The sequence below is a fragment of the Colossoma macropomum genome, unplaced genomic scaffold (genome assembly GCF_904425465.1).
Source record: "Colossoma macropomum unplaced genomic scaffold, Colossoma_macropomum, whole genome shotgun sequence".
Taxonomy (NCBI): domain Eukaryota; kingdom Metazoa; phylum Chordata; class Actinopteri; order Characiformes; family Serrasalmidae; genus Colossoma; species Colossoma macropomum.
The window spans coordinates 11,494,344-11,512,949 of NW_023494795.1; the positions used below are offsets into that span (position 1 = coordinate 11,494,344).

An 18,606-nucleotide genomic window follows, 5' to 3' on the forward strand; every position below is an offset into this window, starting at 1 on the left:
GCTGATCTGTTCAAAGTGATGTCGCATACAGATCACATTTAAAAGATAATGAGAACAGCCAAACAACAAAAATAAATAAATAAATAAATCAGATTTGGTGAGAAAATCAGATTTGGGCCACTTTTACCTGCCGTGTGAACGTAGCCTTACTGCCACTAATACAACGTCACTGAGCAGCTCAACACGCTTGCGGGAGAACGCTAACTGCCAATTCTGCCTTGTTAAGTAACAGACAGTTGCGTTGGATATCATTGTGGTAAGTGATGAGCAGAGATGGAGGACCACCCAACCCACCCTAACAGAGAGGGGCGATTATGCTCTCTTGGGCTCAGAGACTGCAGCTTTTTGACAAAACTGCCCTTTTGAACATCCGGTGTGGCACAGTATCATACAATGATGTTTGTATCATGCCATGTAAAATATTGCGAAGTGGCTGCCAACACCCAGCCCTATCCGAAGCTAAAACAATAATATTCCCTATACCATCGCAGAGAATCCTCTTTATCTAAAGCAGTTTTGTCTGCGGACTTTAGCTGAACACAAACCTCACCTAATGTTATGTAACCAACTGAACCAGGCAGTGCTTATTAGCCTTGTTATTACAGATGTGAGGCAGCTTCAGAAGCCTGCAGATCAGGATCTGTCGTTTACTTCTGTATGTCAAACTGAGGCTAGGTGGGGTATAGCCACGGTGCTGGGAGTGGAGAGGGAGTGGAGTCATGCTTTAGAGATGAGAGCACACACAGAGGCACAGCCAGAACCTTGTGCATGTCCTGGCAGGTGGGCGAACATACAGAGATGATCAAACAATGGCAACTCATCAATTTTCCAAGCTTGCGGTAAATTCACAAACTCGGGCCTGCACGCATACTCAGACAGAAGAGCAGGTCTGAACCTTGCTCGTTCTAAAGGCTTGCAATTTTGGCTTCACAATTTAACAATATTAACCATAAATTTTACAATTTTAACTATAACACAAGATTTCTGGTTGTTATGCCTAGTTATATTACTCACCTGATTAATAAAAACAGGTAGTGGTGAGTGTTCTGAACACAGGTGTGTGCATTTTGTGCACTATAAATCCATTTGACCTACTTATAGGTCAAGAGCCGTCTACAGGAGCTGTAAACACTTGTATTAACCAATTTAATTACATGGTCAGAGTCAAATATAGCCCATAATTTCATGCTACTCTTGTAGTGACTCCCTAAAACCAGAGGCTTGGCATTCATGTGGTATTAAGTGGTGCAAACTCTTGGAGGCCATAAAGAGTTGAATAGCTGTTCAAAATGCTTGACTTGTAGTCATCTATGCTCCAAATCAGAAGTCACCAACCCCGATCCTGGAGATCGACTTACTTACAGAATTCAGGTCATATTTATTGCACATTATTATTTTCTAATGAGTCATACTGACCTTAACCTCTTATTCTCCAGGCTATATTTTGGTTTGTCCATCCGACTTTACATGACCAAATCATAAGGCAAATTATTCAGTGACTGCATGAAATAAATGTAAATTTTTATTTTATATATTTATTTATTTTTTGTAAAAGTTCCCCTCAAATTAACAGAACATGTGTTTTATGATCACACATATTGCTGTATACTTACAATTTACTGCTGAGAGCCAAAAATCTTAGATGCTCTTTGTAATTCTTTATAAAAATAATTTTTGCAGAGCAGATCACTGAAGAGACGCCATCTGTTTATCGTTTATAGCCCAGATTTTTCGAAAAATGGGTCGACTTTCAGTAGACAAAAAAAAATTGAGTTCAGCTTCTTTTATTATAAGGGTTTAAAATTACATCACCCATCTATCTGACCGGAAAGAAGACAGTTACAGCTCTTATACGACACCCACCTTTTGAATGTAGCTTATGAAATATGAAAGTTATGAAGAATATGACAAAGTGCGTTTTGGAACCACCGGTGGTTCCAAGGAGTTTAAAAGATTAATGAAAACCTGGATGTGGTCTGAGTGGTGAGAGAAAAGTTGGGGGTATGTATTTTTACAGAAAGTGTTTGGGCTATTTGGTTGACTTAAGTTGTAGTGTTCGATAATCATGTTAGCCTTGTAGCTCCAGTTCTAAACTAAAGAAGCAAAATTTGGACTCCAAACATGTTTGCACTCCAAACATCTGAGTTAAGTGGGAAAACTGTGTGAATGTGATTCTTCGCCAAACTGTTGAAGTGAACCAACAATCTGGATAAAAAAAAAGTGTTCAATCAGGATTGGAAGGTAGATTTCCAGCATGTTTGTGTTACACACAAAAACTCATCTGTTCATCTACGGTGAAGTCTCGATTTTGTAAACAAACAGAATAAGCTCAGCCCTCAGGGTTGCCTGTTAGCATAGATGAGCTATACTACACATGCATGAACCCTCTACAGTGTTAGCCGCCTGTTGCATAAAGAACCCCTCTCTACGACATCCTTGACCTGACTGCTTAAATCTGACTAGCAAAGCCAAGGTAACATTACACTGCTAACTTGGCCTTTACATACAACATTTTTTCACCAACACGTGAAAGCCAGACACCGTTACAGATTCAGTTCTGAATGGGACGCAGTTAGCAGACTTAGGCTTTGTTCACACAGCAGGTAAACGTGGCCCAAATTCGATCTTCTTCTCCGTATGTGACACAGATGTGTCTGTGCGTCAGTGTGAACAGCAAAAAACGCACTGAATGACATTTTCAATTCTTTTGAAAATTTGAGACGCTTTCATGTGTGGTACTGAAATCCGATATGTATCCGATCTGCGGCAAAGTGACTCAGTCTGAACAGCCAGATCGGAATTCATGCAACTTTTATGTCAGTCCAACTCCACATTCGTCATAATTTCGCACAGCTGAGACATTTAGACTGATGTTTCTGTACCAAAAAAATCAGAAGGCACTTATCCCAACCGCTCCGTGTTGGAAGAAATTTTGAATGAAACGGCCGAACGTTTAAAGAATCCGATGACACAAACCAAAGAAATGGCCGTGGCCGAATAGCAAGCCCTTTTTACGGCAAACTCGAACATAATGTGGGTGATGAGCCCAGCTGTCAACCACTGGAACTTCATAATCGCTCCTGTAATGCTGGCGAAGATGAAACCGAAAGCTCCGGGAGTGGCTGGTGTTCGTTGGCCGTCATGATTGTTTACCTCTGGACGAGCATGCCATGCTGAAGCATTGTTCTTTTGCGCACGCGGGTCAGTTTAGGAGCTTATCTGTTCAGACTAATGTCGCTTTTAGGGCACATTTAAAAGACAATGTGAACAGCCGAACAAAAAAAATAGGATTTGGTGAGAAAATCAGATTTGGGCCACTTTTACCTGCTGTGTAAACATAGCCTAAATCACAATAACATGACCCCATTACACAACCACCTCTCTCTGGTTCGAAGCCAACTCAAGCAGATAGCTCCTGCCATTACTGTTGAATGTAAACTCGTGCAACCGCCAACTCCCACCACCCAGAGCCTTCTGATTCAGCAATGCCTTTAGCAATGTCACATACACGAAGAAGAGAGAAAGACAGATGTACCAATGTAGCTCAGCCAAAGATGAGGTAATGTGTACTTTCTTTATCAACATAGGCTAAAAAGATTTCAGATAATGCTATCTAAATCAAACTTTACAGCCTCAACCCTTCACCTCAAGCCATGGACCAATATATGCCCAAACCTTTACGATGTACTGCACACCTTTCGCAAACTACAACTCCCTTTCTCAATTTTACTGTGGATTGTGTAAAACTACTTATTTAGGTCAGGGTAACAAAACCTACCTGTGCTACCTTCACCTTCTTAAATGCTCACATTAATAGCTATCAAACAAAAATGACAAGCTTCAGCTTGAACATCCCTCTTGGAAGGAACTGACGGGAGGCAAGTCTGAGGCCGCTGAAGTTTTTACAGACTCTTTCTACAATCCCCACCACTGTTCTGAACTAATTCTCTCCCCCCCCACCCACTCTCTTTCTTTCTCTTCCATCCATACCTTTGGCGTAATGTCGGGCGAGTCGGGGTGGTCGGACAGGTTGGGCCAGCCCCCCTGGGTCTTCCTCGATGGTTTGTCCCATTGACAGCAGGCTCAGACGCTTCATCCTCAGCAAGCGAGGGCCCGTCTCCCGTGGCAACAGCCCCGTGGGCTCCACCAGCCCTCCGCTGTCCCCGGAGATGACCGTAGGGACGAGGCTCCTCAGGAACTCCATTGTGTGTGCACTTTCACTCCAGAGACACGGTCAACGCGCCCCGACCCACCATCTTCTCACAGGAAACGAACTGTCTGTAACCCAACAGACAACAGCCGCACTACCGCATTACTTGATCCAGGCCAAAAACATTCAGACAGGCTCTGCTCTCTGTCCAGAGAGAGCAGTGAGGTTTTTTTTTTTTTCTTTTTTTTTTGCTCGTTGTTTTTTTAGAAGAATGAAAAGTTGAGCTGATCTGAAAAGTTCACAGCTTTTCCTTTAGCACCAGCACTTTGTGTTGTTTCAGTAAAATCCACAAAGCCAGAGCGTTAAAAGCAGGATCCATCGCTCATGTCAACTGGCACCTGAGGCACAAGCAGGTACTTGTACTGACTGCAGTAGTGAACTGGAACATTTGACAAGTTATATATCCCGCCGTGTTTACTGCCCCCATAGAATGAGTCAAACTCACCTGTGCAGTCTCTCTCTCTAGAGCCTAGCCTTACTACCTGAGGACAGGCAGGTCGAAAAAACAAGTGAGAAATGATCACAGGTCTTCCTCTTTCTTTTACACGATGATGTAACGGTGGTGGGCGGAGTGGCACAGGTCGGGTGCCAGGCACTATCTAGGCGGAGTCAGGACATGTTCAACAGAAGATAACGCACGTCTGGGCGGACAGCCAATAAAAACTCAGAAACTAACAGCCTCCGCCCAATTCTGCCTCTTCTCGGGGGATGAGGAGAGTGGGAGAGAGGGAGGGAGGGAAAGCGCACTGATCCCAGTGTGAAGAAGGAGGGCGTGGCACCTTCAGTGCGCCTGCACACGTACTGATAACTCCACAATAACCCAGGAGATTAGAGGTGTATACTATACAGAGCACACATATGATCACAAGCTGTTCAGTCCAGTTTGATCTCCTTTCCAGTCAAAAACAATGAAACAAGTATGTCTTGTGCTATTTATAAAGCCACACGTTTTGGTTTTGGTTTCACTTAACCCTTCATAGGGCTGATGGTGTTCCACAGACTCATGGGCTGCCAGCCATGTAGCAGTCCTCAAGATCTACTACGGTTTACAGCTACATACATTTCTAGCTGAAATGAAGGTGTACACTGAAACGGTCAGCTAAGCTATTCATAAGCTGGATGTATATTTTGGTTACTGTTTATGTTCACACATTAAAAAAACAAACATTTGCAAGTACACAGTCATCCAAGTTAAGTACTATTTGGTTGGGATTCATTTTCCATAAGGAGTTATTGTACATTGGCTTGATTCAGATCACTTCAAGTGTCTCCATATCAAGGAAAGCTGCCAAAACTTCCACAGAATTGTTACTGTCATGTCGATTCACATGGGATTATTATAGCTTGGGGTTTTTTATATAGTTCATCTTGTAGTAGGCGAAAGGCACAGAAATAGTTACTGAGACAGGTGTGCAGTCCATAAAAATGACTGAAATGGCAAATTCAGGCAGAGCTAAAATCACTAAGAAACACCAGGAAACTGCCTTTTTTTTTTTTTACCCCACCGCCCCATGCAAAACGAATGTGTCTGTATAGTATTTTTCACTATAATGGGAACCACTGGACATAACCCTTTTTAACATTTATCCTTAAGCTATAAATCATTCTGAATATTCCCTTGTTTAGGCTTTAGCAGCCAAATCATATCAGAGGAGGGAAAAATCTGAAACGTCCTCGTTTTAAACTCACTTTACAAGCTGATTTTGATGGAATAGTAAGTCCATCCTTTGATTCCACTTTCAGTTGTCAACTTTGCAGTTTCTTATTCAATTGACAATCTTTTCAACTTGCTGAGATAAACTTCTAAAGCTGTGCATTAAATCCATTTCTTAACTGCTTACTCTAACAGTATGGAACATACAGCATATATTCTGTGTTTACAGTACTATGCTTATTGCTTACATTTATATAAAAAATATTATTTATATATAAAATATATAAATATAAATATATATGCACACATACTACATACATACATACATATATATATATATATATATATATATATACATACGTGTGTGTGTGTGTGTGTGAGCAACACTCATTTTCAAATTATGTCAAAAATCATATAGATATATTTGGTAGATACCAAAGATATAGATATATATATTCCATAGATATATTAGATATGATGCACATTTGCACTGTCTGTTTTGCACTATAGCTACGATTAGCATTGTGTATTGTGAGTATTATCAGTACGTTTAAAACACTGACAAACTTCAAATCATACAGACAGCCATTATCTTCACTGGTGCACTTTGCCTCATTATGATATTCTGCATTGTAAAAATGACTTATACTGTGACGTGATATTTTTGGCATATCCCTCACTATTAGGGAAAACATTTAGTGCGCATGCATGCACAGAACCAATGCCATATGTGCAGGATCAACTTAATTTGGCGCACAAAACAGACCAACATCAAAACCATGCTGAAATCATAAGTACGTCACTGTGACAGAGGCTTTTAAACTTCTGCAGGCTAAAACAGAAGCAGCTTAGCGAAGGAGTTGCTGGAAATTGTTTAGGTAATGCAGGAAAAGTTCCTTTTTAGTTAAATCAATGACAGGGTCCGTCCTGGGAGCCATTTTACATAAAGGCAGGGCTGATTGTGCTGACTCACTGCTACACATTCAAATGAGTCTCTGCTTTTGCTGACAATGTACATCGCTATAATGCCACCAAACTCCGTCTGCCCAGCCCCCATTCAAAACAATACAGCACTGGCAGCTACACAATGCCACACGCAATGCCAGACTCCCCTGAATAGTTTGGGGTTTAAACCCATGCAATAGTTGAACGGTGACAGGTGTGAGTGTCAACATTTTGTTGAACAGCAAAGGAAACGAAAACGAAATAGCAGGTTAAGCTGTTTTAAGCATTCTTCGTGCAGCATCTCTCATACTTTCTATATGAAGGTAGTCAATAGTTCATTACTGGTCCAGGGCCTAATGTGGCTGTAAAGTCAGAAGATAACACAGAGATTAGAGAAGTACAGCTGCAGTATTGAGTTGGGAACACCTGACACAGCAAAAACTATCAGGTGTGATCCACACCGCCACCTGGAGGACAAAGTAGAACTGCATGTGACCATGACAGTATGATCTTATACAAACAGCCTACTTGAGTACCGTACAGTAAAAGCACTGACTCCAGAACAGGGGGAGTCAGAAACAATGCGAGAGAGTGAGCGACTGAGAGGATAAGAGTGAGAGAGAGAGAAAGACTGCCCTTATGTGTGTAAGAAGGCTCTCACAGGAAATGCTCACACCCTCTGTATCGTGTGAAAATGTCAGTCCAATGATGTAACGGCTTCAGCTCCATCATTCAATGTGTGAACACCGTTCAGCACACACAGTGCCGCACTCTTTCAGTGGTCTGAAGTTGGTTTCAACTTCTCGAGCAGCTATTTATCCAAACTTCCCGACCCACCTTAAATGGTACCATGCCTGAAAAGCGGCAAAACTAACTGCTGCACCATTTAAGGTGGAACGAAAAAAAGTTCATGTAAGAAGCAACATCACATTTTTTTCTGTGAAAACTCAAACGCTGCTCCACAAAAAACACCACCACAGCATTACATAAGCCCTAAGCAGCAGCAGCAGAGTGAGAAGAACGAGCAGACAGTATGTGTGTCACTGATCTCTGAACAATTCTGCCCTCTAGCAACAGCTAAGGGCACTGCCCCAGATGGGCTTCGAGCCAGAATCTATATGTCTTCTACTTCCCTTTCAAAAAAGCCAGACTGCTTAAAAAGTGTGATTCAAGAAAAGGTGAAATGAAGATAAAAGAGAGAATCCGCCTAAAAGCCTAGCACAACATCTTACATACAAACACTGAAAAACATACCGATTCTGACACTACGCGCACTTTAAAAAGCAGACATCACCACTTACACATGCTTATGATCCTTCACTGACCTACAACTAGGCCTGGTTTGTGAGTGTGAATTATTGTGGCGGGTGGATGTTTTGTGTGGGACTGTTTTATTGACGCTGTCATGGCAAGAGAAAGAACTAAGTGGACAGGAGGGATAGAAGGGAATGAAGGAAGACAGACAGAAATAGGTAGCTGATAAGGCAAGCGGGCAGCAACACGTTTAAGAAAAATGAGGAACAACTTTGTTTCCTCCTTTTTCTTCTCGAGTTAGATAAAAGTAGAGGCTTGTTTATCTGCGCATCTGACTTCACATGAACTCCAGGAAACATGATTCTTTCAGTAAGCACACACGAGCTGAAGAAATGTTTTATGAATGAAGATTGTTTCATTTAGGAGCAATATAACTCAAAAGGTGCCCAGTAGAAATTAAGGCCAAACCAATATAAAACATTTGCACACTAAGACAATTTAAGGAGCTAAAAATTCCAACAACCAGTAACGTAAGCTGCTACAATTTAATATGTTTAAACATTAAGCTGACTCCAAAAGGTTTAGTTAAACGGTCCTTCACTGATTGATATGATTGTCAATTCTCTACTATCACATTGTGTGAGCTCAGAAATTCACAAAATCCTCAAGGCCACAATCTCAGTTGATAATTTCAGCACCAATACCACTTTTTCCCCTTCCAATATCGATACCAATACTTTATCCTCAAATATTTGCCAGTACTGAGTACAGATACTGATCCTAAAGCCCATTTCACACCAGACGCAGTAACCGTTCGCAGTGCCGTGCGCAATACGCTCCAATATTAATCAATGCAGCCTTTAACACCGGCCGCGGCGCATCACGCTAGTAGTTTCCATGCAGAAAACAGCAGAGAAATGCAATGTCTATGCTATAATACACAATCTAGCCTAATAAATAAGTCAACGAATCCATTTTAACTCTGACAGGTTGACTGAAATCCTTCGAGTAGGTTAATGTGAACACAGTCATCTCCTCCTCTTCATATAGAGCTACATCACCTGATGAGAAAGCCAGCAACCGTGAAGGCAGCTAGTCAAGATTTTACTGTTGATCTCTTTATGTCATCTACATAAAGCTTGTACGTGTCATAAACGGCCAATACAGACATTTATATTACGTGAAAACGCAACATAAACCGCTACCGCTCCTGCTTCACGACGCATGTGTCACGTCCGGTGTGAAACACCAAGCATCGCAGAATGGTTTGTCGCATTTGGTGTGAAGTAGGCTTAACTCTCTCCTACCTAACTAGCTAACTAGAATGGATATTTACACCACTGCACTGTGTTGAACTCCTTCCTGATTGTGTCTCCATTCTAAATACCGAAATTAGAATGAGCACTGTTACAACTACTTGTCTCAAAGCGTGAAATAATCCCACCCTGTCAACATGACGCTTGCTTCAGTTGACCTCCATCTACAGAAATTACTTTATGTTATCGGTATTCTCTATGGGTTGCTGATCCCAATACTGTATTTAAAGCGGAACTATTAAGATTGTTAAAATTGAAAAAAGTAGGGAAAAACACTATATTATGGTTTGCATGCACTGCTGTGAGTCACCCAGTAAAGGCTGAAAGTTAGGTCTCAAAGCAGCACTGCATGCAGTTAAACATTTCCAGCACAGATGACTCCAAATCACCAAATCTTACATAATGTAGCTTTATGCTTCATCTACAGAAATTACTTTATGGTATTAGGATTCTTTACTGACGGTATCAATACTGTTCCAGTCTCAGGGCCAATCCAGCGCTGAGTGCTGAGTATCTTAACGCTAAGTCTCAGCAGATGCCAATCTGATGTGTTTTCATTGATAATACAGCCAAACAATTTGTGCAAAATTGTGCATAATGTAACTCTGGACTAGTACATTTTGGGTTTTTTTAGGTCTCCGTTTTTTAAATCTTTAAATGTTTTTTTTATAATGGGTTTGATATTGACTAATGATCCAGTCCGAGTGACTTCACTCAGTATATCACATAGAATTTAGATATTTAAAATGGTAGCTTCTGAAAAAAGGCACAATTCGGATAATGTCTGTTTAAGGCACCTCTATGACAGTGCTGTACATAGAGAACAAAAGCAGAGAGCCAGCCAATACCCAATCCATCAAAATACTGCTGGATCAGCTCCAGTCTCGATCCAGTGGATCAGAGAGGCGCAAGGGTTTCACCCTTGTCTTCGTCCCTGGTAACTTCCGAAAACAGAGATATGAAAAAATTAAATCTATGCTGGCGTTAAGAAAGTGACAGAAGGTGAACAGTGTGGTGAGTGCACCCATGACAGTGTGTGTATTTGGGCTTTTTTGGGCATGTGGTCTGGGCAGGAGCGCCGACAGAGAGGAACAATAGTCCTGTGAAGGCAAGACGGACCCCCCTCTCCCCCGATCCCAATCAGTCCAGGAATGTCAGAGAGGAAGCAGCAGGAACAATACTCAGCAGTGTGCTCTCCCACAGCACCAACACACAAACCCACTCCATCACACACTGCTCCACATGGGAAAAACAGGAAAACTACCCAGCACCCAGACAATGAAGTGAACTTGGCCAATAACAAGGCTGCCCAGCATTGATCTGAGTGACATACGGCTGTTATTAAAACAGAACGCAAGAATGGCAAGACTTCCTGTGTGCTGATAAAAATGTCCATGATGGAGGGGTCATCTCAAAAGCACTGAGCCAAGACCTCCATACAGGGCAATCCTCTACATAACGTAAACCACTGATCCAATAATAAGAAACATTATATCACATTTCTGAAATAAACATGTTGATTCTTTCAGATGATTTTATGATCTACATAGAAGAACCTGGCACTAACCAATGCCAGTAAATCATGGTTCCGAGCAGGGACAGTGGAAGATGTGGTTGAAGGTGCTGAAATTATAAGCGGTATATATGTGACGTGAACGATGACATCATGCAAAATCCATCAGAATTTTTTTTTGATAATTTACATCAAACAGAATGAATCATAATGTGCAACAATTAGCTGAGAGACGACAATCTATACATAGAACTGACTAATCAAACCACTGATGCACATGCTCTCTCATTCTGGACAAACTTTTATGTAAACAAACTGAAAGGCAAGCAATGAGGTAGTTGATATGCGGCGCAGTAATTGATTGCATCACGCTCATAGTTACATGGTGAGACTTAATGGTTAATTAACACCTTTAGGTTGCTTAAGTACAACGAGCTTCATTCACCAACATCTTCCTAAGTTTTGTCTTAAATTTGTTCTTGAGAAAGGTCCTAAGAAAGGTCCTTTTTTTCCCCCAATTCTCTCCCCAATTTAGTCGTGTCCAGTTCCACCCACTATTTAGGACTCCCCCGATACCACCAAGGCTAGCGCCACCGCATCTTTTCGAACTGCGGCTCACGCAACGTCACTGGACAGCCAAATGCGCTCAGAGGCAAAGTGCCAACCGCCAGTTCTGTAACATCAGCTAACAGCCGCCTACACTGACTAGCATTTCGTTTGGGTGATGGGTGGAGTCATCCTACCCACCCAGAGAGAGCGAGGCCAATTGTGCTCTCTTGGACCACAAAATAGTTCACACCTTTGTGTTCCCAGGTGTGCACAGATTCCGTTCTTACCTAAGAACAAACTCGGTTGGTAGATGAAAGAACGGCTGGTAAATGAGGCCCAACTGTTCCTGGAGTTCTGAAATAGCAACCTAAAGGTATTGTTAAAAGTCAAATATAACACTGCAGTGCTTTTCTGATCAACAAATAACAATGTGAGTCATGCATTTCATCTAGGCTGCACCTAAACTGCTCAGACTTTATCACTTTACTTCATCACACACAGAAAAACATCTCTCACCTGACAGCTGTGCCTCGCTAATTCACACAGACACAGAAAGATAAGCAGATACGTACAGAGCGAGAGAGAGAGCGAGAGAGAGAGAGAGAGAGAGAGAGAGAGAGAGAGAGAGAGAGAGATTCAAGCATCTCAAAAGCCTCTAAAGCTTAAGAGTAACACTTAGTAATCATTAACCGGCTAAGCATGGCTTTGATGTGGGCAACGAAGTCAACTGACGACTTTCTGTCTGAGAGCAAAAACAAAGAATCTGGTTCACCCTCAGCCTCCCACATAGTCACGGGGCCGGAAACACTTTGCACTCCATCCACTCTTACAGCACATAATTCAACTGTTCTGTAGCCCGATGTGCCGTTGCAGGTGTGATCTCACTACTGCTTTTGTATAAGACAAGAAGAAGCCGACAGCCCAGATTACTGAGAGATTCACTCACAGCTAACAACACAGCTTCACTCCCACACAAACACTCAGCATCTCTGAGGCAGCGCTGTAAGCATGACAGATATACCTGTGGGCCATAGAGCAGCAGCAGAGAAGGTGGGTCAGGCAAGCAGTCCAGCAGTCTTGAACCCTGTTAACCTGCAAAAAAAAAGGAAAACAAAGGATGATGAAGGCATTTGGGAAGAAATTACCCAGGATGAGTGAACAGAGGCCATTTCCATTCATTTAAAAGTTCCCTGCTTAGAGAGAAATGCTCAGTACCAAGTTCGTCCCTGTTGTGTTCCAAGTTGAGATGCCTCAATACAACTTTGGCAGCTCAAACAAATCTTTCTGAGAAAATCTGATTTTAAAAGCTATTCATCAGGCCAATAAACAGTAATTTTATTATAAACTAAAGCATAATACATACGAATAATATTAAAACAATACACAGAGATTTTACAAATGTGAATGAGCTTGTTTAACCCGTTCCAAACCTCTCTTTGTGGATGCCCAGAATTAAATGTAGTTATCATCCAATTATTTTGGTTAATTCATTTCATTATTTATTTCATTATTTCATATAAATCAAGGGTGCCGGTGACAAATCTATGCGCTTACTGGGGGTGTCCAGGGGATTCAATGATTTCAAGCAAAGAACACACTTACTGCTGAGCTAAATGACTTCAAACAATGTGCTTAAGTGTCTCAAAAGCTAGAAATGGCATGGCTGAGTGATCAGGATGTTACAATGAGGTGTAGCTTAAACCAGTGAAGTCATTTTTTTGCAGTGATTTCAAACTAAAACATAAAGCAATGCTGTTAACTATAAACACAAGACAAGACTAATAGTGATGCACGTATATTCAGGATAAGAATGCTACTTGTAATTGTCAGACTGAACTGAATGTGACCTGTTCAAACTCCTTTAAACGCTAAATTTGTTCCTCTTTTACTTTCAGTTTGACAAGAATCATGACATTATTTGCAGACTGTGCTTAGTGCCTCAACATCTGTTTCGAAAGCAAAGTATTTCAGCATGCTAGCTCTGCTGTTTTGCTTCTTGATTAGTGTGGTTTGGTGCTGTTATCACGGCAGGAGCACATTCGGAGGCCATCATCATCATCGTCACACTGCTACGCTCTTATGTCAGTAGAGGTCTTCAATTTTTCTTCTGCTTCTCTACGCTGTAGAAAACAAGTAAACAAGAAAACTGGTGTGATATGACCTCAAATCAGTATCACGAATAATTGAGTATTTTACCTCGATTATGATTAATGAACGATTATTTCATTTCTTTGGTCTGTTTGTTTGTTTGTTTTTTGCACTCATAGTTCACTGACAATATTTGTACTGTAAACATGCTCTGCATATCTTAAATGTACATCGTCTCAACAGCCAGATTGGAATTCACGCGGCTTTTACGTCAATCCAGCTCGACATTCGTCATTTGTTCGTCTTGCTGAGACCATTTAGGCTGATATTTCTGTACAAAAAATAGAAGAGACGTATCCAAAACACCTCCGTGTTTGAAGAGATTTTGAAAGGAATGGCTGAACGCGGTTGTAGGAGAGCGAGGCTGCAGCGTCAAAGAACAGTTAAAAGTCTGAAAGCAACGTTTAAAGAATCCGAGGACACGAACCAAAGAAGTGACCAAGGCCTTTTTACAGCGAGCTCAAATACATTCTGGGTGATGAGCCCAGCTGTCGGTCAGTGAAGCTTCATGATGGCTCCTGCGATGCTGGCAAAGATGAAGCTGAACCCACCAGGAGCGACTGGTGTTCATTCATAGTCAGGATTGTTTACCTCTGGATGAGCCACGTGAAGCAATGTGACACACTGTTCTTTTGCCCATGCAGGTCAGTTTAGGAGCTGATCTGTTCAGACTGATGTCGCATACTGATCACATTTAAAAGATAATGTGAACAGCCAAACAAAGAAAATCAGATTTGGGCCACTTTTACCTGCTGTGTGAACGTAGCCTTAGCTTACATGTCGAAGGCTGGACGTGGCAGAGTGATACACGCGCGGTAGTAGGTTTTTAAGGGGACAGTAGATGAGCACACAGAGTGGGGAAAGGATTAACAGAATTTTTAACCTCTTACTGACCAGGGTATAATTTGGTTTGTCCATCTGAATTCACATGACCAAATCATAAGGCAAATTATTCAGCAACTGCATGAAATAAATGTACATTTTTATTTTATTTATTTATTTTTTGTAAAAGTTCCCCTCAAATTAACAGAACGTGTTTTATGATCATACAGATATTGCTATATGCTTACAATTTACTGCTGAAAGCCAAAAATCTTAGACGCTGTATTTTTTATAAAAACAATTTTTACAGAGCAGATCACTGAAGAGACGCCATCTGTTTATAATTTATAGCCCGGATTTGTGGAAAAATGGGTCGACTTTCAGTAGAAAAAAAAAAAACTGAGTTGACTGGAAAGAAGACAGTTAGAGCTCTCATACGACACCCACCTTTTGAATGTAGCTTGATGGTATATGAGTTATGGTATGCGAGAACCACAAATATGGAGTATAAGTTGAAGAATATGACGAAGTGTGTTTTGGGACCGCCGGTTGGGAGGTTAAAAAAATCGAAATAACCAACATGGTCAAGATTGCGTCCGTTAGAGGTTCTGAATGTCGGGTTCGATCACTTTTCGATTAATTGCCCAGCCCTAAGTACCGATATTTTATTTTGGCATTGACCTGCACTGGCAAGTACTGCTTCCTGTAACATCTCTAGCCATCTGGTGGGCATCATTAGTACCTAAAGAACATTGAACAACTGCATACTTCATTAGAAAAGTTTTAGACATGTAGTGTAGATACCTAACGTTCCACCCTACTGTCAGGACATCGGAAGCTGAGACAAGAACAAACAGCCACAACTGGCCCTGTTTAATGGAATGTAGTGATGAGATGTGAAACCCTTATTATTATACTCAGCTTTGACTGCATTTTTTTATGTGGTACTACTGGTTTGCTGGTGCCTGATCCAAACAATAAAATATCATATTATCTTTTGCCACACTTTTGCCCAAACTTATTCAGGAATTACAGTTTATTAGCAACACAGGTTTGCCTGTGCTCTTGTGAATTTTGCCCCCTTGTTTGCTTTGCTTTGTTTCTCTCCGGTTTCCTCTCTGGACTATTCCCCAACTCACCACGGCCGTCTGGCAAACAATTAATCTTGGCAGACTTGATACTATGGGAAAACATGGGTAGCCAGTATATTAACGGCCACCCACAGAGTTTTGTTCAGGTGCAGGAACTGGGTACATGTTTGGCCTTCTCAGGCTTCAACTGAGCTGTAGGGCAATAGTTTGTCCACATCAGGTCAGGCCGCCTCGAGTCAAACAGTAGCCAGGATTTGAGTGCTCTTCCTGGGTGTTAATCTGCAGATTACACCCTCCCTCTCAACCTCCACCCAGACAACTAGCTCACCATCCAAGAGCCAGTTACATAAGTATGCTTGCACATGCATCTACGCAATATAGGCCTTAGGCTGCCAAGACAAAAACCACAGTCACTGCAAGAGTCTTATTTATAGGAGCAGCAAGCATTAGGCAGTATCTCTACATCTCATTAGCTATAATTACTTCAGCCCACACCCACAGCGCTCAGTGATATTGCAGTGCTGTTCCAGGGTCAGCTAATGGTGCGTGTTTATCCTCACAGCTTCCAAACCAAATATGTATGAAAACATCAGAGCCAGGATGGAGGCACAAAGTCAGTGGCGATGATGAACTAACCAGGGGTCAGCAGGGGTTAGGGATAAAGATAGAGGCACAGAGAAAGACAAGTGTGCTCATTATTGCCAACATTCGGTTCTATTTGAAGCTTAACATCCTAACATTGCATTTTTGTCCCCTTATGAAGTTTGGGTAGGTTTATGTACCAAAACATAATCCCAACCTTTGTTTATCCCTTAGAATTATACAGGCTGTTTTGGTACTGCGCCTATAAGACTGATATATGTAGGGGAGCTTCTGATAAGTTCAGGGTGAATGGGTGGGGTTAAACTGCTACAGGTTGAATAAGTGGATATACAGTGCCCTCCACAAATACTGGCACTCCTGGTAAACATTAGCAAACTGAGCGGTAATTAGATCTGGGCGATATGGCCAAAAAAGTTATCACAATAAAAAAGTTCATACCAGTTGATATTAATGTCAAATCATTATTTTTACAAATTTGAAGGCTGGATCACGCTGCCATCCCTCCTAACCACACCCGTGTCAGAGCACATCACAGTATTCAAACGGCAGCTAACAGACATCTGGATTTCTCTATACTATCATAGTAGTTTGAGGGGTGAACCGCAATATATCTGATGCTCGCTGTGTAAACGCATTAACTGCACTGTGAATCTCTCACACCAGGCAGAGTCTTCCTTTTAGGTATGTTTAAACTAAAATCAGTGCTTTTTTTTGTCTTGTTTGATCCACAGTAACATCAATTCGCTGAGCTGTGTGAGTGACGGAGCGCCGCTCCAAGTTAGCCAGCTGCTAAGAACAGCTAGCCTGGGAAGATAGCGTTCTTCTGCTCTCCAATGCCTCATATACAGCATCGTCAGTTTACTTTCGTTTTGCTGTAATTTGCATGAACCCACTTCTTTCTTTCACTTTTGTTGCTGGGGAATGCACTCATACTAAAACATGACTGAGCGCTGTAACAGCGCTGTAGTTGTGAGGATCAGATGTGATTTAACGCTGCTAAAGCTTGTTAGGATGTTAGTAAAGAGGTGAGTTCACTGGCCAGTATAGTTACACCACTTATCACTCACACTCAGTCACAGGAGAACAGATCGCAGATCGCTCCACTCAGACAGGGAATGCATAACTCCACGTTTCAGACATGACTAAAGTATATAACGCCACCAGGGCTGACGCTAAAACATGGAGTAAGACTGATCCATTATATCGAAAAATCATCAAACATTTCTGACAATTTTATCGAGGAAAGTTATATCGCGATAATTATCATTATCGTTTTATCGCCCAGGCCTATCTGTAAGGGGCTTTTTATTGCTTATACTTTTAAACTCTGATTCAAAATATGAAAAATTTAATTGTACTTGAGGTACAATGATGGAAAAAACAAATCTATAAATAAAATATCATACTCAAATCCATGTGTGCCATCTTTACTGTGCTGACTTTCAGTCTAGATTTTGAGGAATTTAAAAAAAAAATAAATTTCAAAATGTGTTGCAATGTTCTGATTAACTGAGGTACTGTTCACCTAGAGCTAAGCTAATAACAAGTGTCGCTAGTCTGATAGCGTTTTATTTCACTACACAAGCTGTGTGTGAATATGTCTCCAAAATGAGCTGATGGTGTATTTGTTCATGTGAAAACTATGTTTAGGGCACCATTAGATATTCTTATGAGTAAAATCCAACTGAAGTTACTCCCACTAATATTTAATGTCCAAAAGCGACCTTGAGGAATTTGTGGACTATTATGAAAAGGGATCTGAGACCGTTCCTCATGTTTTCCAGTGTTACTAAACATTTTAGGAGAAAATACTTTAGAACTGTTATCTTTACAAAGGGAAGCAGCCCAAAGTACTGAATGAAGGGGTGTCAACAATTGTGGCAAACATACATTTGAGAAAAAAAAATATTCCATGATTAGATTTAGTTTCCTCCTTCAAACATGGTTATGTAATTGTAAGTAAATGCAACGGTTTCACAGAAAGAAAACAATCAAAACACTGTTTTTGCAGCTTAGTTTCCATATATTGACTGTATGGACTGCGAGTAAATGGTATGTTTTGAAACAATTGCAGCAGCTCTAAAAGACGTCTATATACTGATGTAGATTAAATGGCCTAGTCAAATGAGCTAAATCTGACAATTAACTTAATATTTAGCTATTAAGCTGCATAAACAATGTGAGAAAATATATTTTATCTTTTATAAAAGCACAGATTCTGGATCATCAAAATATTTGTCACTAAAACAAGTGGCACATGGCAGCATTCATTGGTTCTATGGCTTTTAGCACTGCTATTCCTGTGTGCTCCACAGATGAATTCTGGTTGTAGGACGTTTAGAGCCCCCCAGATGGTTTGTACAAAAAACAGATGCAAAACATATATTGAAATATTTTGTCGATTAATTAATACATTTTCAATAAATTAAAATAAAACTTAAGAACTTTATTAACAACTTTACCAAGCTTATGTCCACTCTAGAATTCAAGGAAACTTGTTT

The 18,606-nt window shown here is 41.0% G+C and overlaps 1 protein-coding gene across 5 annotated transcripts in view; it reads right to left on the reverse strand.

Moving 5' to 3' along the window:
• fryl (furry homolog, like) overlaps positions 1–18,606 on the reverse strand; it is a 135,926-nt gene that overhangs the window by 98,596 nt on the left and 18,724 nt on the right. For 2 of the 5 annotated variants that reach the window (XM_036581457.1, XM_036581454.1), the window contains exon 1: positions 3,991–4,746. In XM_036581457.1, coding sequence (XP_036437350.1) covers positions 3,991–4,204 — 214 coding nt within the window. In that variant the 5' untranslated portion in view covers positions 4,205–4,746. Of the gene's footprint in view, positions 1–3,990; positions 4,747–12,462; positions 12,534–18,606 lie in introns of those variants that run through there. The other 3 variants (XM_036581460.1, XM_036581456.1, XM_036581455.1) reach the window with 3 other exon arrangements.